Raw genomic sequence first — 18,035 nt, 5'->3', positions numbered from 1 at the left:
GCTGCTATCATAGGTGTGAAAGTGACAATTTTAGTTCCTCTCATATTTTTCGAGACTTTCATATGTACGACACAATAAGGCACGTCCATACTTCTCTACATTGTGATGAGCGCATTTTATTCCAACTGCAATGGCTTTGTGACCGGAACTTCGTTTCAGCTGTAGAAAAGCTGTCCATTGTGGAAAAGAATAAAAATGCAGAAATACCGTCGGTGACTGATATTGTGAATATAAGCCTTCATTTTCTCTGACTAAAGCATTCACAAAATAATGGATTCTGCCGCATTGCATTTTAATTTAAGACAATTACACGTCTGCTGTGTTGGTCTTCAGAAGGAGTCGAGGTAAAAGTAGCAGCTACTTTAAACCACCACTAATAAGTGAAGTTGCTGTGTGGAAAAATGATATATTTTGCTCTGTCCTCAACCTTCCGAAGCCTAAAAAATTGCTTGTCGGTGAAATTTGTGACAGCCAACATTTGCGAGCTTACCCAACATTCGTCTTAAACAAAGTGTTTATCAGGAAATAGTTTCGCTCAGATAAATTCCGTCGGTCATTTAATGTCATAGATCGAAAGAGACTGCCGTGAAAATAGATGTACATTTCCCCTGAATCCGGGATGCCCATGTGCGATCCCGAATCGGATTTCTAGTCCAAGTGCGGCCCCGGAAGATTTGGGCGACTGTCGAATTGAGGCCCGGGAAGCTTTAGGTAATCGTCCAGGTGCGGCCCGGGAATACCTGAGTTGTGGTATGAATACAAACAATATTTTATTACACATTTTGCAGACTTAAGACTGCCTCTAACATTGTGTAACAATTGGAGTTGAACAACGATCGAGAAATCTAGACTAAAGGCCCATTCACAATGAAAATTAAACATAACCGTAACATAAACACAGAAGTTTGCGCCCAGGCTACCAAATGGGATCATTCACAATGATTCACATAAGCATTGACATAAACATTACCATAAGACGTTAACATGAAAGTTTGCAAACTCCAAACTTTCATGCTTATGCTTACGTGATTTGCAAACAGAACACAATCGTGAAGCGCAGAAGTATACGACAGAATATGAGAAAATGGAGTCGTTGTTGTGTTTCCATGGTTACAAGTATGTTTGCTGTTATGTTTATGTTCCCATCGTGAATGATGGTATGACTTCTTGATTTTAATGTAACGTTTATATTCTTAAGTTAACGTTTACGTTATGTTTAATTTTAATTGTGAATGAGCCTTAACAGCGCCCACAAAACCGAAAACCCGCACGACATTATCGCTGTTGCAAAAGGAAATTATTTTCTTTACAAATATTTTTGTTTCATTTTTAAAAGCCACTGAATAGAACATTTTGACTTACTTTGGTTTAGAGCCGAAGCATGCTCATCTTAATTCTATTAGAAATATTTTCTGTAATAATGTCACGAGAGGTCTGAGATTTATCTTGGAAATCTCAGCCCTCGAGTGGCATTTATTAGGACTATTTCGTGAATAAAATAAAAATGTAAATAATATATCCCTAAAATTCGATCACAAAATGTTAATGATTGTTTATTAACGAATACTTAACCTATTCAGACATTGTGAAGTTGAAATACCCGTAGATGAATATCGATTACTGCAATAAAGAAATTCCACGTTATTATTCAGTAATGCCAATTGCGAAAAGCGAAATACAGGTTTAACAATGTTAATTACATATACTGCACTTTTCTCTCATTATTATAACATAAATACATTTTCATTATCTGCTGAAATCATAATTTAATTCAACAGTAACAGTGGGGACAGCTATATACCAATGCTTATGTATTCACAGCGAGACATGTTGCTACACAGTGAAGCCATCTCTGTATAGATAGGCCTAATTAAAACACGACTTTTATTACGCTATACGGAAGGCAGGTTGATGAAAAGACCTTATTATTACTATGCAAGGTCAGTGGGTTTGATATGCGATGATGTTACATAAATTTTAACATCTGACTTTCTATTAATTGTTTCATACACAAGATACAATTTTATAGGCTACTCATAGGTTATGTTACCTGTGGAAGCAAGACCAATGTTAGCTGTGTCTTATTTCGACCGTTACAATCAGTGCTACACGAAAGCATTTTTTATAGCTAGACAAACGCATTTTCGTTGTAGTGTGTAACGGAACTAAAGCTGCATCTACACAGTTCAATATTCCAATCGCGTATGCGTGCAATCTGGTAAGCATATTGAAAGAATCAAGTTTAAAGGTACGTTCAATTAGGATGCATGAAGATTTTGTGTCTACATTGTTAGTCGTTTTGAACATCGTCTGCACTGCGTAAATACTACTGGGTTCAAAAAGTTCCCGGAATTTTACTACCATTTTTCGTATTAATATATAACAAGGGATATTATACATTTGTTTTGTTGGTAACATTCATGATGTCATTTCCTTAAAGTTTGTTGATAATGGCGATTGTTGGTTTTGAGTTGTAGGCAATTGTTTATCATAGTGTTTTGCTTGTTCGTCGCATTTTGTAATTATGTCCACAGAGCAAAGTACAAACATCAAGTTCTGTGTTTTGTTACACAAAACTCCTGCAGAGACATTAAGATTGTTGGAAGAAGCATATGGCGAAGCAGCAATGAAAAAAACTGAAGTGTATGCCTGGCATAAACGCTTTTCTGGTGGCCGCGATAGCATCAAAGATGACGTACGCAGCGGCCGACCAACAACTGCAACAAATGAAGCAATCGCTCAGCGTGTGCGTAATGTTGTGAGGGACGACCGACGTAAAACCATAAAAGAGATAGCAGCAGAGGTCGGAATATCAGTCGGAAGTGTACACAATGTTCTTCACAAGCACCTCAACATGCATTACGTGTCTCAGAAGTTAGTTCCGAAAATGTTGTCGGCAGAACAGAAAGAAACAAGAATGACTCTTGCTGGGGACATGATCAGTATGGCTGATGAAGATGGTGATTTCTTAAACAAAATTATTGCTGGTGATGAAACTTGGTGCCACTTGTACGACCCAGTCCCTAAACGACAGTCATCTAAGTGGAAATCGAAAACATCTCCTCGGAAGCAAAAATTTCCTAGGGACACTTCCAAAGGCAAAGTTATGTTGGAAGTTTTCTTCGACTCTCAGGGTCTCATCCACCATGAGTTCATTCCAGAAGGTCGTACTGTAACGAAAGAATTGTACGTAGAAATCCTCCGTCGCCTCCGGGACACAGTGAGAAGGAAACGTCCAGAAAAGTGGGTAGAAAACAATTGATTCCTTATGCATGACAATGCACCTACTCATCGCCCAATTATTGTAAAGAATTTTCTTGCCAGGCACAACATAACTGCTTTGGATCACCCACCATACTCTCCTGATCTCTCACCCCCTGATTACTTTCTGTTTCCCCGTCTGAAAAGTCATCTGAAAGGACGGAGATTCAATGCTGAAGAGGTTATCGCAAACGCGACGAGAGCACTAAGACGGGTTTCACAAAATGGCTTCCAGGCCTGCTTCCAGGAACTCTACACGCGTTGGCAAAAGTGTGTTGTTCCGGATGGCAACTATTTTGAAGGGAATGCTGTAGAATAGTGTTTAAGGTACGTTGTTTCTATGATACTAGCAAATTCCGGGAACTTTTTGAACCTAGTATGTATATTAATTAATATTAAATAACAATCTTGCATTCATTACTTTAAAGTTGAAAGAAAAGTTTAACCGCGTAGTTGCATCTTAATGTATTCATTATCATCAATTTACGGGGAAACAGTTGGCGACAACGACTAAACAAAAGAACGACCATGCGATAAATTGATAGCGATAAATCTAGCTGCAAAAATGATCGCAAAGTCTGACTATGATTGGTTGGAATTCAAAATTTCATTACACTTCATTGGTCGAAAATGGAATGACGTCATCTAAACGAAATAGTCAGTATAAAATTATTACACACAAAATAAAAAAAAGCTTTAAACGCTATTTTTAAGTAGGTTATTTAGCGTCTGAATGAGATGAAGGTGACAATGCCGGTGAAATGAGTCTGGAGTCTAGCACCAAAAGTTACCCAGCATTTGCTCAAATTGGGTTGAGGGAAAATCCCAGAAAAGAACCTCATCCAGGTAACTTTCCCCGACCGACATTCGAACCCGGGCCACCTGGTTTCGCGGCCAGACGCGCTAACCGTTACTCCACAGGCGTGGACTTAAACGCTATTATCTCAATAATTGTATGTTAGTTGTTGCTGCATTGAATTGGGTAGTCGATATATAAATGACACTCGAGAAAAAATTAAACTCAGAATAAATATGGGAAATGTCTGCTATTATTCGCTTGAGAAGCTTCTGTCATCCAGTATACTTTCAAAAAAACTGAAAGTTAGAATTTATAAAACAGTTATATTACCGGTTGTTCTGTATGGTTGTGAAACTTGGACTCTCACTTTGAGAGAGGAACAGAGGTTAAAGGTGTTCGAGAATAATGTGCTTAGGAAAAAATTTGGGGTTAAGAGGGATGAAGTCACAGGAGAATGGAGAAAGTTACACAACGCAGAACTGCAATCATTACGGCATTTTGAATGTTACAAAATGATGAAAATTAGAAAATCGATAAAAGGAATATCATAGTACAACGTATTATATGCTATCGATATCCCTCCTTCCTATATACAGGTCTACCACACACATTTTTCTCCTACAAAACAGAGCGAATAATGAACTGAATGAAAAGTAAAATTAGTTAAAATGAAGAACAAAGTCTGTCAGAACGACAGCTGAGTGTCAGTTTAAGGGTTTAGGTTTAATTTACAGCAGTAAAATTTTTTGAAATAGTCAACTTTTTTTTTTCCTCAATTACTGTACCTTGTACAATAATGAAAATTGGTATGTGTAAAACTCTGTCCTTCTGCTATATGAAAAAAAAAATATTTTTACGACTTATATTTTTTTATTCAAAATTAAAAATAATGGTAGTTTAGTGTGCAGTGATGAAGCGTTTCCCTCATAATTCGTAAACTTAAATTTTTCATGTTCTCTCTCTTTTATTTTATTGCTGAAACTCATGTTTAAAATATCATGCTCTTCCAACTACATTCCTTAATAAATAATATTTTTTTTATTTTGTGTTAGAAGAAAATATTGATATTTGACCATTTTTATAAATGCGTTTATTTTTTATCAGACAATCTATCAAAGGTAGAGAAGAATCTTGCATCATATTGTAGACATGACATGCATAAACAAACAAACAACATTTCATCACAATGTTGGATACCGGTAGTTTTTTAGTTATATGGGAAACGCTTCATCACTGCACAGTGAATTTAATTTTGACAAAAAAAAATGTAAATATATTTTTTTAATCTTAAAAATATTTTTTTTCATATAGCAGAAGGACAGTGTTTTACACATACTAATTTTCATTATTGTACAAGATACAGTAATGGAGGAAAAAATGTTGAATATTTCCAAAATTGTATTGCTGTAAGCCGTACCTAACCCTTTAAAGGGCTGCAGCTTCACGCACATGTTGGTCCCTTTAAATTCGTCCTGAGGAGCTTTAAATTGTCATAGGGTCAAAATAGGCACAAATTTATAAAACTTAAATATTACTTTACTCCATCTTGAATCTTGCGTACGCTACTTTTAACACTTAAATATAAATGACTGATTAAACGGCAAACTTACTAGTGTTAATTATATAAGCACGTGTGGCTTACAGCTGTTTCGGTGTATAGTGTACACCATCATCAGAGCCTACTAGATCTCGACGTCATCTCGACATCGCTGCCAGTTGTAGGGGTGCGTTTGCGTGTTGAAAAGTGCAGTCAAATAGTGTGTGTGTTCTGAAATTGATTAACATAAATACAGACATGGAAATCCTACACATACAACCCAAAAATCAAAAACTCAACGCAACAGAACAATATGAAATATACAGACACAGTAAAACACACCCTAATCAAATTCTCAACATACAGTTCAATTTCAGAACACACACACTATTTGACTCCACTTTTCAAAACGCAAACGCACCCCTACAACAGGCAGCGATGTCGAGATGACGCCGAGATCTAGTAGGCTCTGATGATGGTGTACAATATACACCGAAACAGCTGTAAGCCACACGTCAAATCAAACTCCTGTATCTCCTCATGAGGAGCATAGGGCATTCACAAAGTGCCTACATCGGACCCTATTTGTAGCCAACTTCTTCACTTCGCTCCATGTTTTCCCTCCCCTAGCAATTTCCTCCAAAACTGTTCTCTTCCATGTATTTTTTGGCCTTCCTCTTGTTCTACTACCCTGGGGGTTCCAATCCAAAGCCATTCTTTCTACTGCTCCATCTTCTTTCCTGATTGTGTGCCCTATCCAATTCCACTTTCGTCTTTTGATTTCTATTGTGATTTCTTTCTGATTTGTTATCTTCCATAGTTCTGAGTTTGTGATTATATCTGGCCATCTAATTTTTAAAATTCTTCGTAAACATCTATTAACAAATGTTTGCAGTTTGTTTTGTATAATTTTACTTGTTTTCCATGTCTCACAGCCATATAATAAGACTGATTTCACATTACTGTTAAAGATTTTAATTTTTGTAGATCTAGATATAATATAAGATTTCCATATTGGGTACAACTGGACAAATGCACTATTTGCATTTTTTATTCGGTTCTTTACATCCTCAAAGGCTCCACCATCCTTGTCAGTTATGCTACCCAAATATTTAAATTCTTGAACAGTATCAATGTTATTATTATTTATTATAACTTTATCTGTCCTTTTACTATTTAATCTCATTTCTTTAGTTTTCTTTACGTTTATTTTCATATGAGCCCCTTTTATTACTTCTAATAAAGTATTAACTTTATTCTGCATATCACCAAAACTATGGGACAGCAAACAGATATCATCAGCGAAATCCAGATCTTCCAAGGTATCATTTAATCCCCATCTTGTACTTCTATGCCACACGTGCTTATATAATTAACACTAGTAAGTTTGCCAATTAATCAGTCATTACTTTACTTTTTAAAAGTAAAAACAAAATTTCCATTTTTATAATTATTTTCACAGATCCATAGCCTTACGCACACTGGTGGAGAACGATAAATTCCTGTAATATCCACGCATACTGCTTACGTCCTTCTTCCACTTAGCAATGCTACAGTGTAAAACTGCCGTCATATTGACCCAGTGTATGACGATGTGTCCCGCCACGAGGTCAGATTGCCACAGCTGTGTTGTGAATTCAATTGCAATAAAAGTCTATACAAAATATATTACTATGGGTTCAGTGGTCCCAACTATTGTACTCAGAAATGCTTTTGTGTACCGGTGCATGTGTAGGAACATTACGTGTAAGGTTTCAATTCAATTTAAACACGTGAGCACATTTGTGTCATTACTGTGGAAAAATTGACTGTTTCACTATAGCTGGCAGCTTCTAGAGCTTTAATGTGTTAAAAGCATACGTGTTTTATTTTAGTGGTACATGGAAAATTATTTAATCGAATAATGCAATAATGAAGAGTCATTGTTTGTTGTCGTTAAATAAAAACGATATGCTGTAATGCTCTCCGGAAAATTTAAACGCCTTCCCTACCTTAATTGTTTAGTAAAGAGCGTATAGTCAATTCCACATTAGTGAACAAATTTTACTACTTTAAACGGAAATCCATAGTTTCTCGTGACGAAAAATAACAATTAACCAGATTCACAAATAAACTAATTAATTATCGGTGAAGTGAATATTTTATATAAAAATAAAAAAAAATCGCTAAAAATTTGGTAAATTAGTTATGTGAACAGCTTCCCTGTGTTATTGGAAATATAATGGTATTTTGACCACCTCTGTGGTGTAGGGGTCAGCATGCTGACCTCTTACGCAGAGGGCCCGGGTACGAGTCCCGGTTGGGTTGAATTTCCTGGTTGAGGTTTTTTCATGGTTTTCCCTCAACCATTGTATTATATTGTATTTATTAACATTCCATGGTATTCATACATGCTTACAGCTAGAATATGGAACAAGTCAAAAAACTTAATACTATTATAAAGTTTTAATTTATAGTCACAGTCTAGATGAAATATATATAGACGAGATTTACAATATAGTCTACTAGTACAACACAAAGTTTTAGTATCAATTTCATGAAGTGTTATTGAATGTCATGAATTCATCTACAGAATAGAAGGCGTGAGAAATTAGGTACTTCTTTAATTTAGCCCTAAATAATTTTATGTTTTGAATTTCATTTTTTATATCGATAGGAAGGCTATTAAAAATTTTTACTGCCATATAACGCACTCCTTTTTGATAGCACGATAGACTTGCCGATGGAGTATGAAAGTCATTTTTTGACGTGTATTTATGCTATGAACTGTTGAATCAGTTACAAAGTTTTCACGATTACATACGAGGAAGATTATTAATGAAAAGATATACTGACAAGTCATGGCATTATTTGTAGCTTTTTGAAAATAGTCCTACACGATTCCCTAGATTTGGCACCTACTATTATTCTAATTACTCTTTTTTGTAATAGAAATATATTGTTACTATCTGTGGAATTTCCCCAGAATATTATTTCAAAACTCATTACCGAGTGGAAGTATGCAAAGTATATTGTTTTTAAGGTATTGATATTTACTATCTTTTGCATAGATCTAATAGCAAAACAAGCTGAATTTAGTTTGAGGGTAATTTCTTTAATACGATTTTTCCAATTTAACACATTATCGAGGCAAATGCCAGGAAATTCGGGCCACAACATCCCTAAATATCACCGGCCTCATTCATCACCGAAATCATATTCATAACAAATCTGTAATACATATAGTCGCCATCTAGTTCACAACAATAGAACCAGTCTCAACAATAGCACACAGGCCTTCGGATTTCACACAGAAGATTAACTCGCGATATGACCACAGATGTTAAAGCGAGTATAAATAACAACGAGAAAAAAAAGTTATTTTACCTTATTTAAGGTACTTATCTATCCTTGGGAGAAAAATTTACTTTGTTAATCACATTTTTAAAATCTCTTTAATTTCCTGATTATTTGACACGAAATTAAGAATTAAATAAAAAAAAAATAAATTTCTCAACTTTTTTGGGGGGACAATTTTTAAAGCGAAAACTCACATTTGTTTATTTTAGTCCTTGGCCCACAGTTTTTATGTTAGAACAAAATTTCTTTCACTGTCTTAACTTGTAAAAGAACACAGAATAAGCTGTGAAAACATTTTTTTCCCCTACCTTATCTCATTAAGAAAAATGTCATTTTATTTTTTGAAAATTTCGAACTTAAAAATAAAAATTTAACATCTTGGAGTTTTAAATTAATTTGTTTGGCACTTGGCTACGTTAATCAGCTTTATTTTGGTACAAAAATTATAAAAATATCTCAATTATTCTAAGTGCACTTTCTGTTAACATTAGTGTTGTAAAATCCTGCAAAACTCAACACGGAGAAAAATCATATACATTCTGAGAATATAAAAACTGGTAAAACCAAATACACATATCCCACCTCCCTCAAATCCATTTTAATATTGTTCTCCCATCTACGTCTCGGCCTCCCTAAAGGTATTTTTCACTCCGGCCTCCCAACTAACACTCTATATGCATTTCTGGATCCGCCCATATGTGCTACATGCCCTGCCCATCTTAAACGTCTGGATTTAATGTTCCTAATTATGTCAGGTGAAGAATACAATGCATGAAGTTCTGTGTTGTGTAACTTCCTCCATTCTTCTGTAACTTCATCCCTATTAGCCCTAAATATTTCTATAAGCACTTTATTCTCAAACACCCTTAACCTCTGTTCCTCTCTCAAAGTGTGAGTCCAAGTTTCACAACCATACAGAACAACCGGTAATATAACTGTTTTATAAATTCTAACTTTCAGGTTTTTGAGAGCAGACTGGATGATAAAAGCTTCCCAACTGAATAATAACAGGCATTTCCCATATTTATTCTGTGTTTAATTCCCTCCCGAGTGTCGTTTATATTTGTTACTGTTGCTCTAAAATATTTTAATTTTTCCATCTCTTCAAAGGATAAATTTATAATTTGTATATTTCCATTTCGTACAATATTCAGGTCACGAGACATAATCATATACTTTGTCTTTTCGGGATTTACTTCCAAACCTATCTGTTCACCGGCTTCAAGTAAAACTCTCGTGTTTTCCCTAATAGTTTGTGTATTTTCTCCTAACATATTCACGTCATCCGCATAGACAAGCAACCTCATAACCTTATTCCTTTGCTGTGGTCGTGCCAGAAAATCAGTCCCATTCCGAGGCTTATTGTATGGTTTCGTAACAAGCTTTTTTTACGGTGATGGGTTGTTAGCCCTTCGCCCAACCCCCAAGCTGGAGGACCACTCCTTATTGGCTGGCCACGACACCTTATTCAATATATTCGCAGCTACCCTCCATATCTGGAGGCCGTCTCCTCTATCCGCAACCTGAGGACGCGCCATGCCGTGGTGACAGGGACCCACAATACATGGAATAATAATAATAATAATAATAATAATAATAATAATAATAATAATAATAATAATAATCATAATCATAATAATAATAATAGCAACTATTACGCCACCCTTTACACCACTCTATAATAGGTCTCTTCTTCTTCTGCCTGACAAGTGTTAGGCCACAAGGCCTGTTACGGTCTCACATAAAATTTTTACGCCATCTCTTAGCAGGACGACCCACAGATCTTTGGCCATGTGGTACATAATCATAAATTGCCTTTGGGAGTCTACTATTACTCATTCTTTCCAAATGATGTTTCCAATTAGACTGATATTGAACAATGTAATGTAAAGCTGGTTGAGTTTTCAGTTCCTTTAAAATTTCACAATTTCTTTTTAGATCCCATTTAGTAAAGCCCGCTGTTCTTCGCATTAATCGCATTTCACAAGCCGTTATTTTGCTTTTATCTGCTTTCCTCAATATCCATGCTTCGCTACCATAGCTGAGCATCGGTCGTGCCAATGTGTTGTAGAGACGTATGCAGGTGTGTTTCTGAACCAATGATGGTTTCATCACACTATTTATAATGCCCATAGCTCTTGTGTATTTATTAATTTTCTGTGATATGTCCAATTCTTCAAAAAATGGAAAGATTGTAATCTAAATATGGGAAACTATTACACCTTTCTAATATTTTATTATCGAGACAAATTTTACTTTGTATTGGGTATTCCCCACAGAATGCCATAATTTTTGTTTTATCTGTTGAAATTTCCATATTGTATGTGGCTGGTACTTGCTGCAAATTATATATTGATCTTTGGAGGTTGTCTATAATAGGTCTATTTATTATTATTATTATTATTATTATTATTATTATTATTAATGCTGAGTAGGCTAGTGTAATGGTTATCATCCACATCCTTCATCGAGAGATCTGGAGTTCGTTCCCAGGTTTCGACTATCGTTCGTGGTTTTCCAAATCCATTCAGGCAAATTCTGAGGTAATACCAATTTCAAGGGCCACGACCCGAGTCCTTCCTAATCCTCATTACCCCTTCATTATAACTTCCTATCTATAATCATATCTCATTATCTTCGCCATCTATTTATGGCAGGAATAACTAAAAACGCCACATTTACTGAACACGAACAAATCATCGATCACTATCGATTAGCAGGGGTCAGGTATCTTTAAACGCCAGTGTAGCACGTGACATTTTGTGAACGTAACTAGTTTGCTTCAGAATCGAATTTCTCATTCTTGTTTTCTAAGCATATTCTACAAACTATTTCTAGGTCGACACTACGTCATATCCGTTGCTTTCCTCCTATATTCTGCAAGTATCGGGCTCTACGCTGATTACATCCTGATTGTCGTTAACCTCGCTATTACGTAGTCTGTCTGCACTGTTTCAAACCTCGAACAGAGTGAGCGATCTTCGCCTCTTCGACCATTGCGGAATCACTGTCATTACATGAAGTATAACGGAATAGTATAGCCATGATATCACAATTCTTACAGTATTTCAACTTCTGGCATGCTATCTGTACCTAGCTCCAAAACGTTGAAAGTTCTGAGTTCCGTGACGTGGTGCAAAATCCAAAAAATCCCGCATAACGCTGAATATCGTGTAAAGGCCCATTCACAATGAAAATTCAACGTAACCGTAACAAACACAGAAGTTTGCGACCAGGTTACCAAATGGGATCATTCACAATGATTCACATAAACATTGACATTAACATTGCCGTTAGACGTTAACATGAAAGTTTGCGAACCCCAAACTTTCATGCTTATGCTTACGTGATTTGCAAACAGTACACAATCGTGGAGCGCTGAAGTATACGACAGAATATGAGGAAATGGCGTCGTTGTTATGTTTCCATGGTTATAAGGCAGAGATGGGCATCGTGCCTCACTTGAGAAATAATGCCTCACTGACCTTCACAGAGCTCATCGTTCTGAGTGACATCATCTTCACAGTCCCCGTTCCTCCCTCACGTAGCTCCTAGGCGTGGGCAGGTTCTATATCAGTTTCATAAGCAATATCAGTGGTGGCATAATGGCATTATCAAAGCAGTGTGTACGCGTTAGAAAACGATTATTTCATGAGAAATGGGAGGAAGAGTTTTTTTGCTGTTTAGAAGGGGACAACATACGATGTATGTTATGCTCGAAAATCCTATTAGGCATTAATAAATTTAATATACATTGTCATAAAGAACATGTTGAATTAGAAGGTAAGACAAATTAAATGTTATTTTTCGTACTATTCCGAAGAAAAGTTATGATCTTAACATTTGCATAGTATACTAAATACGACATTATACCTTAAACACGCTGCATTAAAAGGTACGAGGAATTAAATGTTGTTTGCACGTATTATTTCCGAAAGAAATTTATAAAAAAAATATCAAATGTGCGTAGAAAACGAACTAAATATGATTTTCTGAAATTACGATAAGGTGACGCAGGTCACAGCAGTTTATATTTCCCATCCTACTCTGCAGTGTCCTCCCCTAGAATACAAGGAGAACTGGGGAATACAAGGAGAACTGGGGAATACAAGGAGAACTGGGGAAATACAAGGAGAACTGGAGGGAATAGAAGGAGAACTGGGCAATACAAGGAGAACTGGGGAATACAAGGAGAACTGGGCAATACAAGGAGAACTGGGGAATACAAGGAGAACTGGAGGGAATAGAAGGAGAACTGGGCAATACAAGGAGAACTGGGGAATACAAGGAGAACTGGGGAATACAAGGAGAACTGGAGGGAATAGAAGGAGAACTAGGGGAATACAAGGAGAACTGGGGAATACAAGGAGAACTGGGGAATACAAGGAGAACTGGGGAATACAAGGAGAACTGGGGAAATGCAAGGAGAACTGGGGAATACAAGGAGAACTGGGGAAATACAAGGAGAACTGGGGAATACAAGGAGAACTGGGGAATACAAGGAGAACTGGAGGGAATAGAAGGAGAACTGGGCAATACAAGGAGAACTGGGGAATACAAGGAGAACTGGAGGGAATAGAAGGAGAACTAGGGGAATACAAGGAGAACAAGAGCAATACAAGCAGTAGGTCTAACTCTCAGTCTTGTGTTTCAGCCGCGCGGTGCTGGAGATGCAGCGGAGTGGCGGCCTGCACGAGATGGGCGCTCCCAAGTGGCAGCTCGTGCTCTGCCTGCTCCTGGTCTACAGCATGCTCTACCTCTCTCTCTTCAAGGGCGTCAAATCGTCAGGTCAGTATTATATCCTTGTGTTAAATAAATGCCAAGCTTCACATTACAATTCCACGGAATGGAGAAAAAGTTACGTCATTAGATCACATAGTATAGTGTGCACTCAATGCTGGGTCTTTGATGTCTTGTCAACCCACTTGAGGTATGTGGATATAAATGGCTCAATTAGAGCCGAGGTCTGGTATAGTTCCTGGGTAGCTCAGTAGGTAGAGCGTTGGTGCGCTCAGCCAAAGTTTCCGGATTCGATACCTGGCCCGGAACAATTTTTTCCTTGAAATAACTCCAGTCAGATTTACAGGGAGCTATACCTGGAATCCAGATTTGCATAATACCACTAACTTGCTTATTTTCCCTTCCTTTTCCTCGTAGGCTCCTTTGCCTTCTCCGTACAAGGTATAGCCTACAGTCTCTTAGGTTAGCCTTGTTTTCTGTGGCTGGAATTTTTTAGCAAAAATATCTTCCAATTATTTTCATGTTACTACTGTTACTTTCTATACAAATATTGCACAATTATTTACACTTCCCTGGCCTATGTGTGGCAGGAATTTTGACAAATGGTAGTTCTATATCTTGGTTCGATTCTAATGGTATATAAACCGTATTTCTCCATTCTTCGTCTTCTAAACCAGAGTCCCCATATTGTTCTTCTAAAGTACATACGTAAAATATAATTTCAATCAATAAATATTATATACAATCTCATCCGTTTGGGTATGGATAATATTAATTTATTATTATAAAGCTATTATGATAGTAGGAAATATTTCTTGCTGATTATATTATGATTAAAAGATGGAAGTTTCCATATATGACAATCAACAATGCATAATCTGAAAGGACAAATGAAAATCGTGGATGATTAAAATGATTACTACAAATCAACAGCGGGCACAATGTGTTCTTTGGTATGCTAAATTTGAGAGTGTTAAAATAGTTCAAAGGGAATTTCGACGTGGGTGTGGTGTGCGTAATGTACCTAAATACGATTCCATAATGTTGTGGTATCTAACATTTGTAGAAACAGGTTTTGTGTTAAATATATGCAGGAGGTCGCAGGCGAAACCCAGTACGAGAAGCAGCTATCTCTTGGCTTGGCTCCAAACTCCCAAGATCTAACCCCTCCTGACTTCTTCGTGTGGGGTTTTGTTAAAGACATTGTCTATTCACAGAAACCCAGAAACACTGATGATCTGAGAGTAAAAATTACTGAAGCTTTTCAGCAAATCACCCCTCTTATGTTACAACGGACATGGGCTGAATTGCATCACCGTTATGAGTTGTGCAGGGTGCGCAATGGGGGTCATGTTGAGCTCTGAGGAATCTCCCATCTTTCAGTGTTGTATGCACAAAGTTTCAACAAATAAAGCTCAGTAGTAATTTTTATGGTGTTTTTATTTTATCCACACCCAAACGGATCACCCTGTAGTTTTCTTTTTTGTTCTTTAATCCAATATATATTCAATCCTTCATTGAAACACACGCGACGATATTACTTCATGAAGAACGCACTTTCATAGCGACTGTAATGAAACGGTCCTCTGTGTGTATACTAATGAACTGTAATTTAAATGTCTTCATCCGCAGGGAAAGTAGTATGGGCGACGGCAACGCTTCCGTACGTGGTGTTGACCATCCTCCTCATCCGAGGCCTCATGCTGCCGGGTGCCATCGGGGGTATTGAGTACTACCTGAAGCCCGACCTGGCGCGCTTGTCGGATACTCAGGTAACAGCATGTTCACCTCTTGACTATGCGGCCATGGATGGGCAACTCGTGCTCACGAAGTGTTAAAAACCTTGATGCAAAGAAAGACAGACGGAGCCAGCCGCAGGAGCTACAAGTTGTTTGTACAGGGACATCACTTTATTTTTACCAACATTTTTAACATTAACCTGGCTATACTCGGAAACACTGTTTTTTACCCCTTCCATTACAGGAGTTTGGTGTTACTAGTGCAATATGTAAACAAATCATTTTACTAGGTATAGGAGGAGAGAAAAGTAGTGTATCCATTTATGTTGTAGGGAAATACGATATTACGATTTTCAGTTTGATCATCACTTTTACGGAATTTATCAAAATACAGTAGAGTAGTAACATTTTTTTTTCAAAAACTCAACTTTTCAGGTGGCTATGTTCGTTATGTAATGTCTACTTTATTTAGCATATTAATTATTGATGTTATCATACAATATAGAGAATGCATTTAAATCGAGGGGGGTCATAAGTAAAGGGCTGTAAGTGCACTTAAGTTACTTTTGAGAAAATGGGGTTTAAATATTTAAGCTCTCGTAAAATCGGTGAAATTTTTTATTTAAATTTTAATGTGTGATGCGATTAAAATATCCCTTTGCTACTAAAATTTTAGATACTTTTTGCTTACACTGGATGCACTTAACTCATGTTATTACAAATGTCACTAGCATTCCTTTGCTTTTAGCCACCTCAATTCAAAATAAGCTAATCTGAATTTTTAAACAAGTTGCTGAAAATGGTTGCCGTTCATTACAATGCAGGCTTCAATTCTTTACGCATATTATTAAAAACATTTTGAAGCATATTCTCTGAAATTTAATTTATCGTTTCTTCAATATAATTTTTTAGTACGATATTATTAATATAGGTTCTTTCTTCTATAGAAAACGCAACCATATTTCTGAAACACACTATACACTGCAGTGTTTACTTCACTGCTTGAAGACTTCGAATGCAACAGCTGCCGTAAGTTTGTGTGTCTGACGGGAGCAAGTAAGGGGTGGGACGAAGTACATTCAGAAATGCAGGTACAATAAAAATGCAAGTAAAAATAAAATGATGTCCCTGTACAAACTGTAGCTAAACACAAATACTAAAATTCTATTGCTGTCAAGCTTTCTTAATTGGAATACGATATTATGTAGTACTAAAAACATAAATTGAACACAACCTTTTCAAGCTACAACAAATACACCGGTAACTGCAACACCTATTTATGAATTTAAATACTATTATAGTCACAATCATGCCATGGTATGAAAGAAAAATTTCACAACCTCGAGCGGGAATCGAGCCTGCGACTTCCTGTACTCCGGTCAGGCGCTCTACCACTGAGCTATGGAGTTCGTCGAGGTTGTAAAATTTTCTTTCATACCATGGCATGATTGTGACTATAATAGTATTTAAATTTATTAATATGTCACATCAAAGGACGTATATACGTCACCAAACATCTTAAGATGAAGATTATCTATTTATTATTACACCATTTGTTAATACTGTCTTGTCTTATTTGAAACATAAAACATGAGATATTACAAGTGTTTATACATTAAACAGTATTCCTATATTTCTAAACAGTCACAAATTCAAGGGAGTAATTGTTTTACATGTCACGGAAAATGAAATAAACTTACTCCTGACATGTCCTCTGTACGTTTGGAAGTTCGACACTTCTTTCTTGCATTAAAATCTGGTTCAAATTTGGAAGCATTATGTGGAATTCTTGTCCATTGTCACAATCTCTCCAAATCTACCAGTGAATTCTGTTGCAAGATCTTAGAGAAGAGCCTTACATTTGATAAGAAGATTTTCTTCATCAATTCTAACGACAGTTTATAGTGAAGGAACGTGGAAAAGTTGTTTGTGTTCACCTTGATACTGCCTCATTTTAAATATATCTACAATTACTCTTAGCTAGTCGACCATATGCCGCTCAATTCTGTAAGCATCACGAATTACAGCCTTCCCGAAGTTTGTAAGTCGAAATCTAACAGGTAAGCTAATTGCTGATGAGAGCAACCACATAGCACAATTCATGAGCATTCCGCTTATCGTTGCAAGTGCCGTTTTGCAAGGAATTTTATGGACATAGAATGCACTGTGAGCTGACAGGATTGTGAGAGAAACCATTCTCACTTTCCATAAACCGATCCCAACGGAGTAATCCTCTTTTCGGGCATTTCTCGCTCTATCTCTCTCACTCTCACTATAGTTACGGAGGTTTTAAATTTCAATTCATTGTCGAATGAGAATCCGCATAGTCGAGGCTAATTAACAGAACAAAACAAACACGACAAGCGCATGTCTGATGAACTGACGGGTATACCGAATGAAAACAGTAACTATTAAACGTCATCTCACTTAGGTTTCGCCCTAATGTAAACAGAGAGAAAGAATGATCATATTCATTTCTTTTCAGGATTTCAAGTGCTCATTTGGAATGTACTTATACATAGGCGTTTTATTTGTGCAGGCGACTACGTAGCTTAGGGATGTATAATAGGGCGCGATTTTAGATTCTTTCGCGTGCTACCTGACAGCACTAGGTCTGTAT

General features: G+C 36.6%; 1 protein-coding gene across 3 annotated transcripts in view; it reads left to right on the top strand.

Moving 5' to 3' along the window:
• The window catches only part of LOC138695811 (sodium-dependent noradrenaline transporter-like), a 522,121-nt gene that overhangs the window by 429,151 nt on the left and 74,935 nt on the right, over window positions 1-18,035 (top strand). For all 3 annotated transcript variants that reach the window (XM_069820044.1, XM_069820045.1, XM_069820043.1), the window contains 2 exons: window positions 13,591-13,724; window positions 15,309-15,448. In XM_069820044.1, coding sequence (XP_069676145.1) covers window positions 13,591-13,724; window positions 15,309-15,448 — 274 coding nt within the window. The remainder of the gene's footprint in view (window positions 1-13,590; window positions 13,725-15,308; window positions 15,449-18,035) is intronic.

This window comes from Periplaneta americana, chromosome 3, assembly GCF_040183065.1.
Source record: "Periplaneta americana isolate PAMFEO1 chromosome 3, P.americana_PAMFEO1_priV1, whole genome shotgun sequence".
Taxonomy (NCBI): domain Eukaryota; kingdom Metazoa; phylum Arthropoda; class Insecta; order Blattodea; family Blattidae; genus Periplaneta; species Periplaneta americana.
The sequence above is the reverse complement of the archived record's forward strand: the minus strand, read 5'-3'. Positions and strand labels throughout refer to the sequence as shown.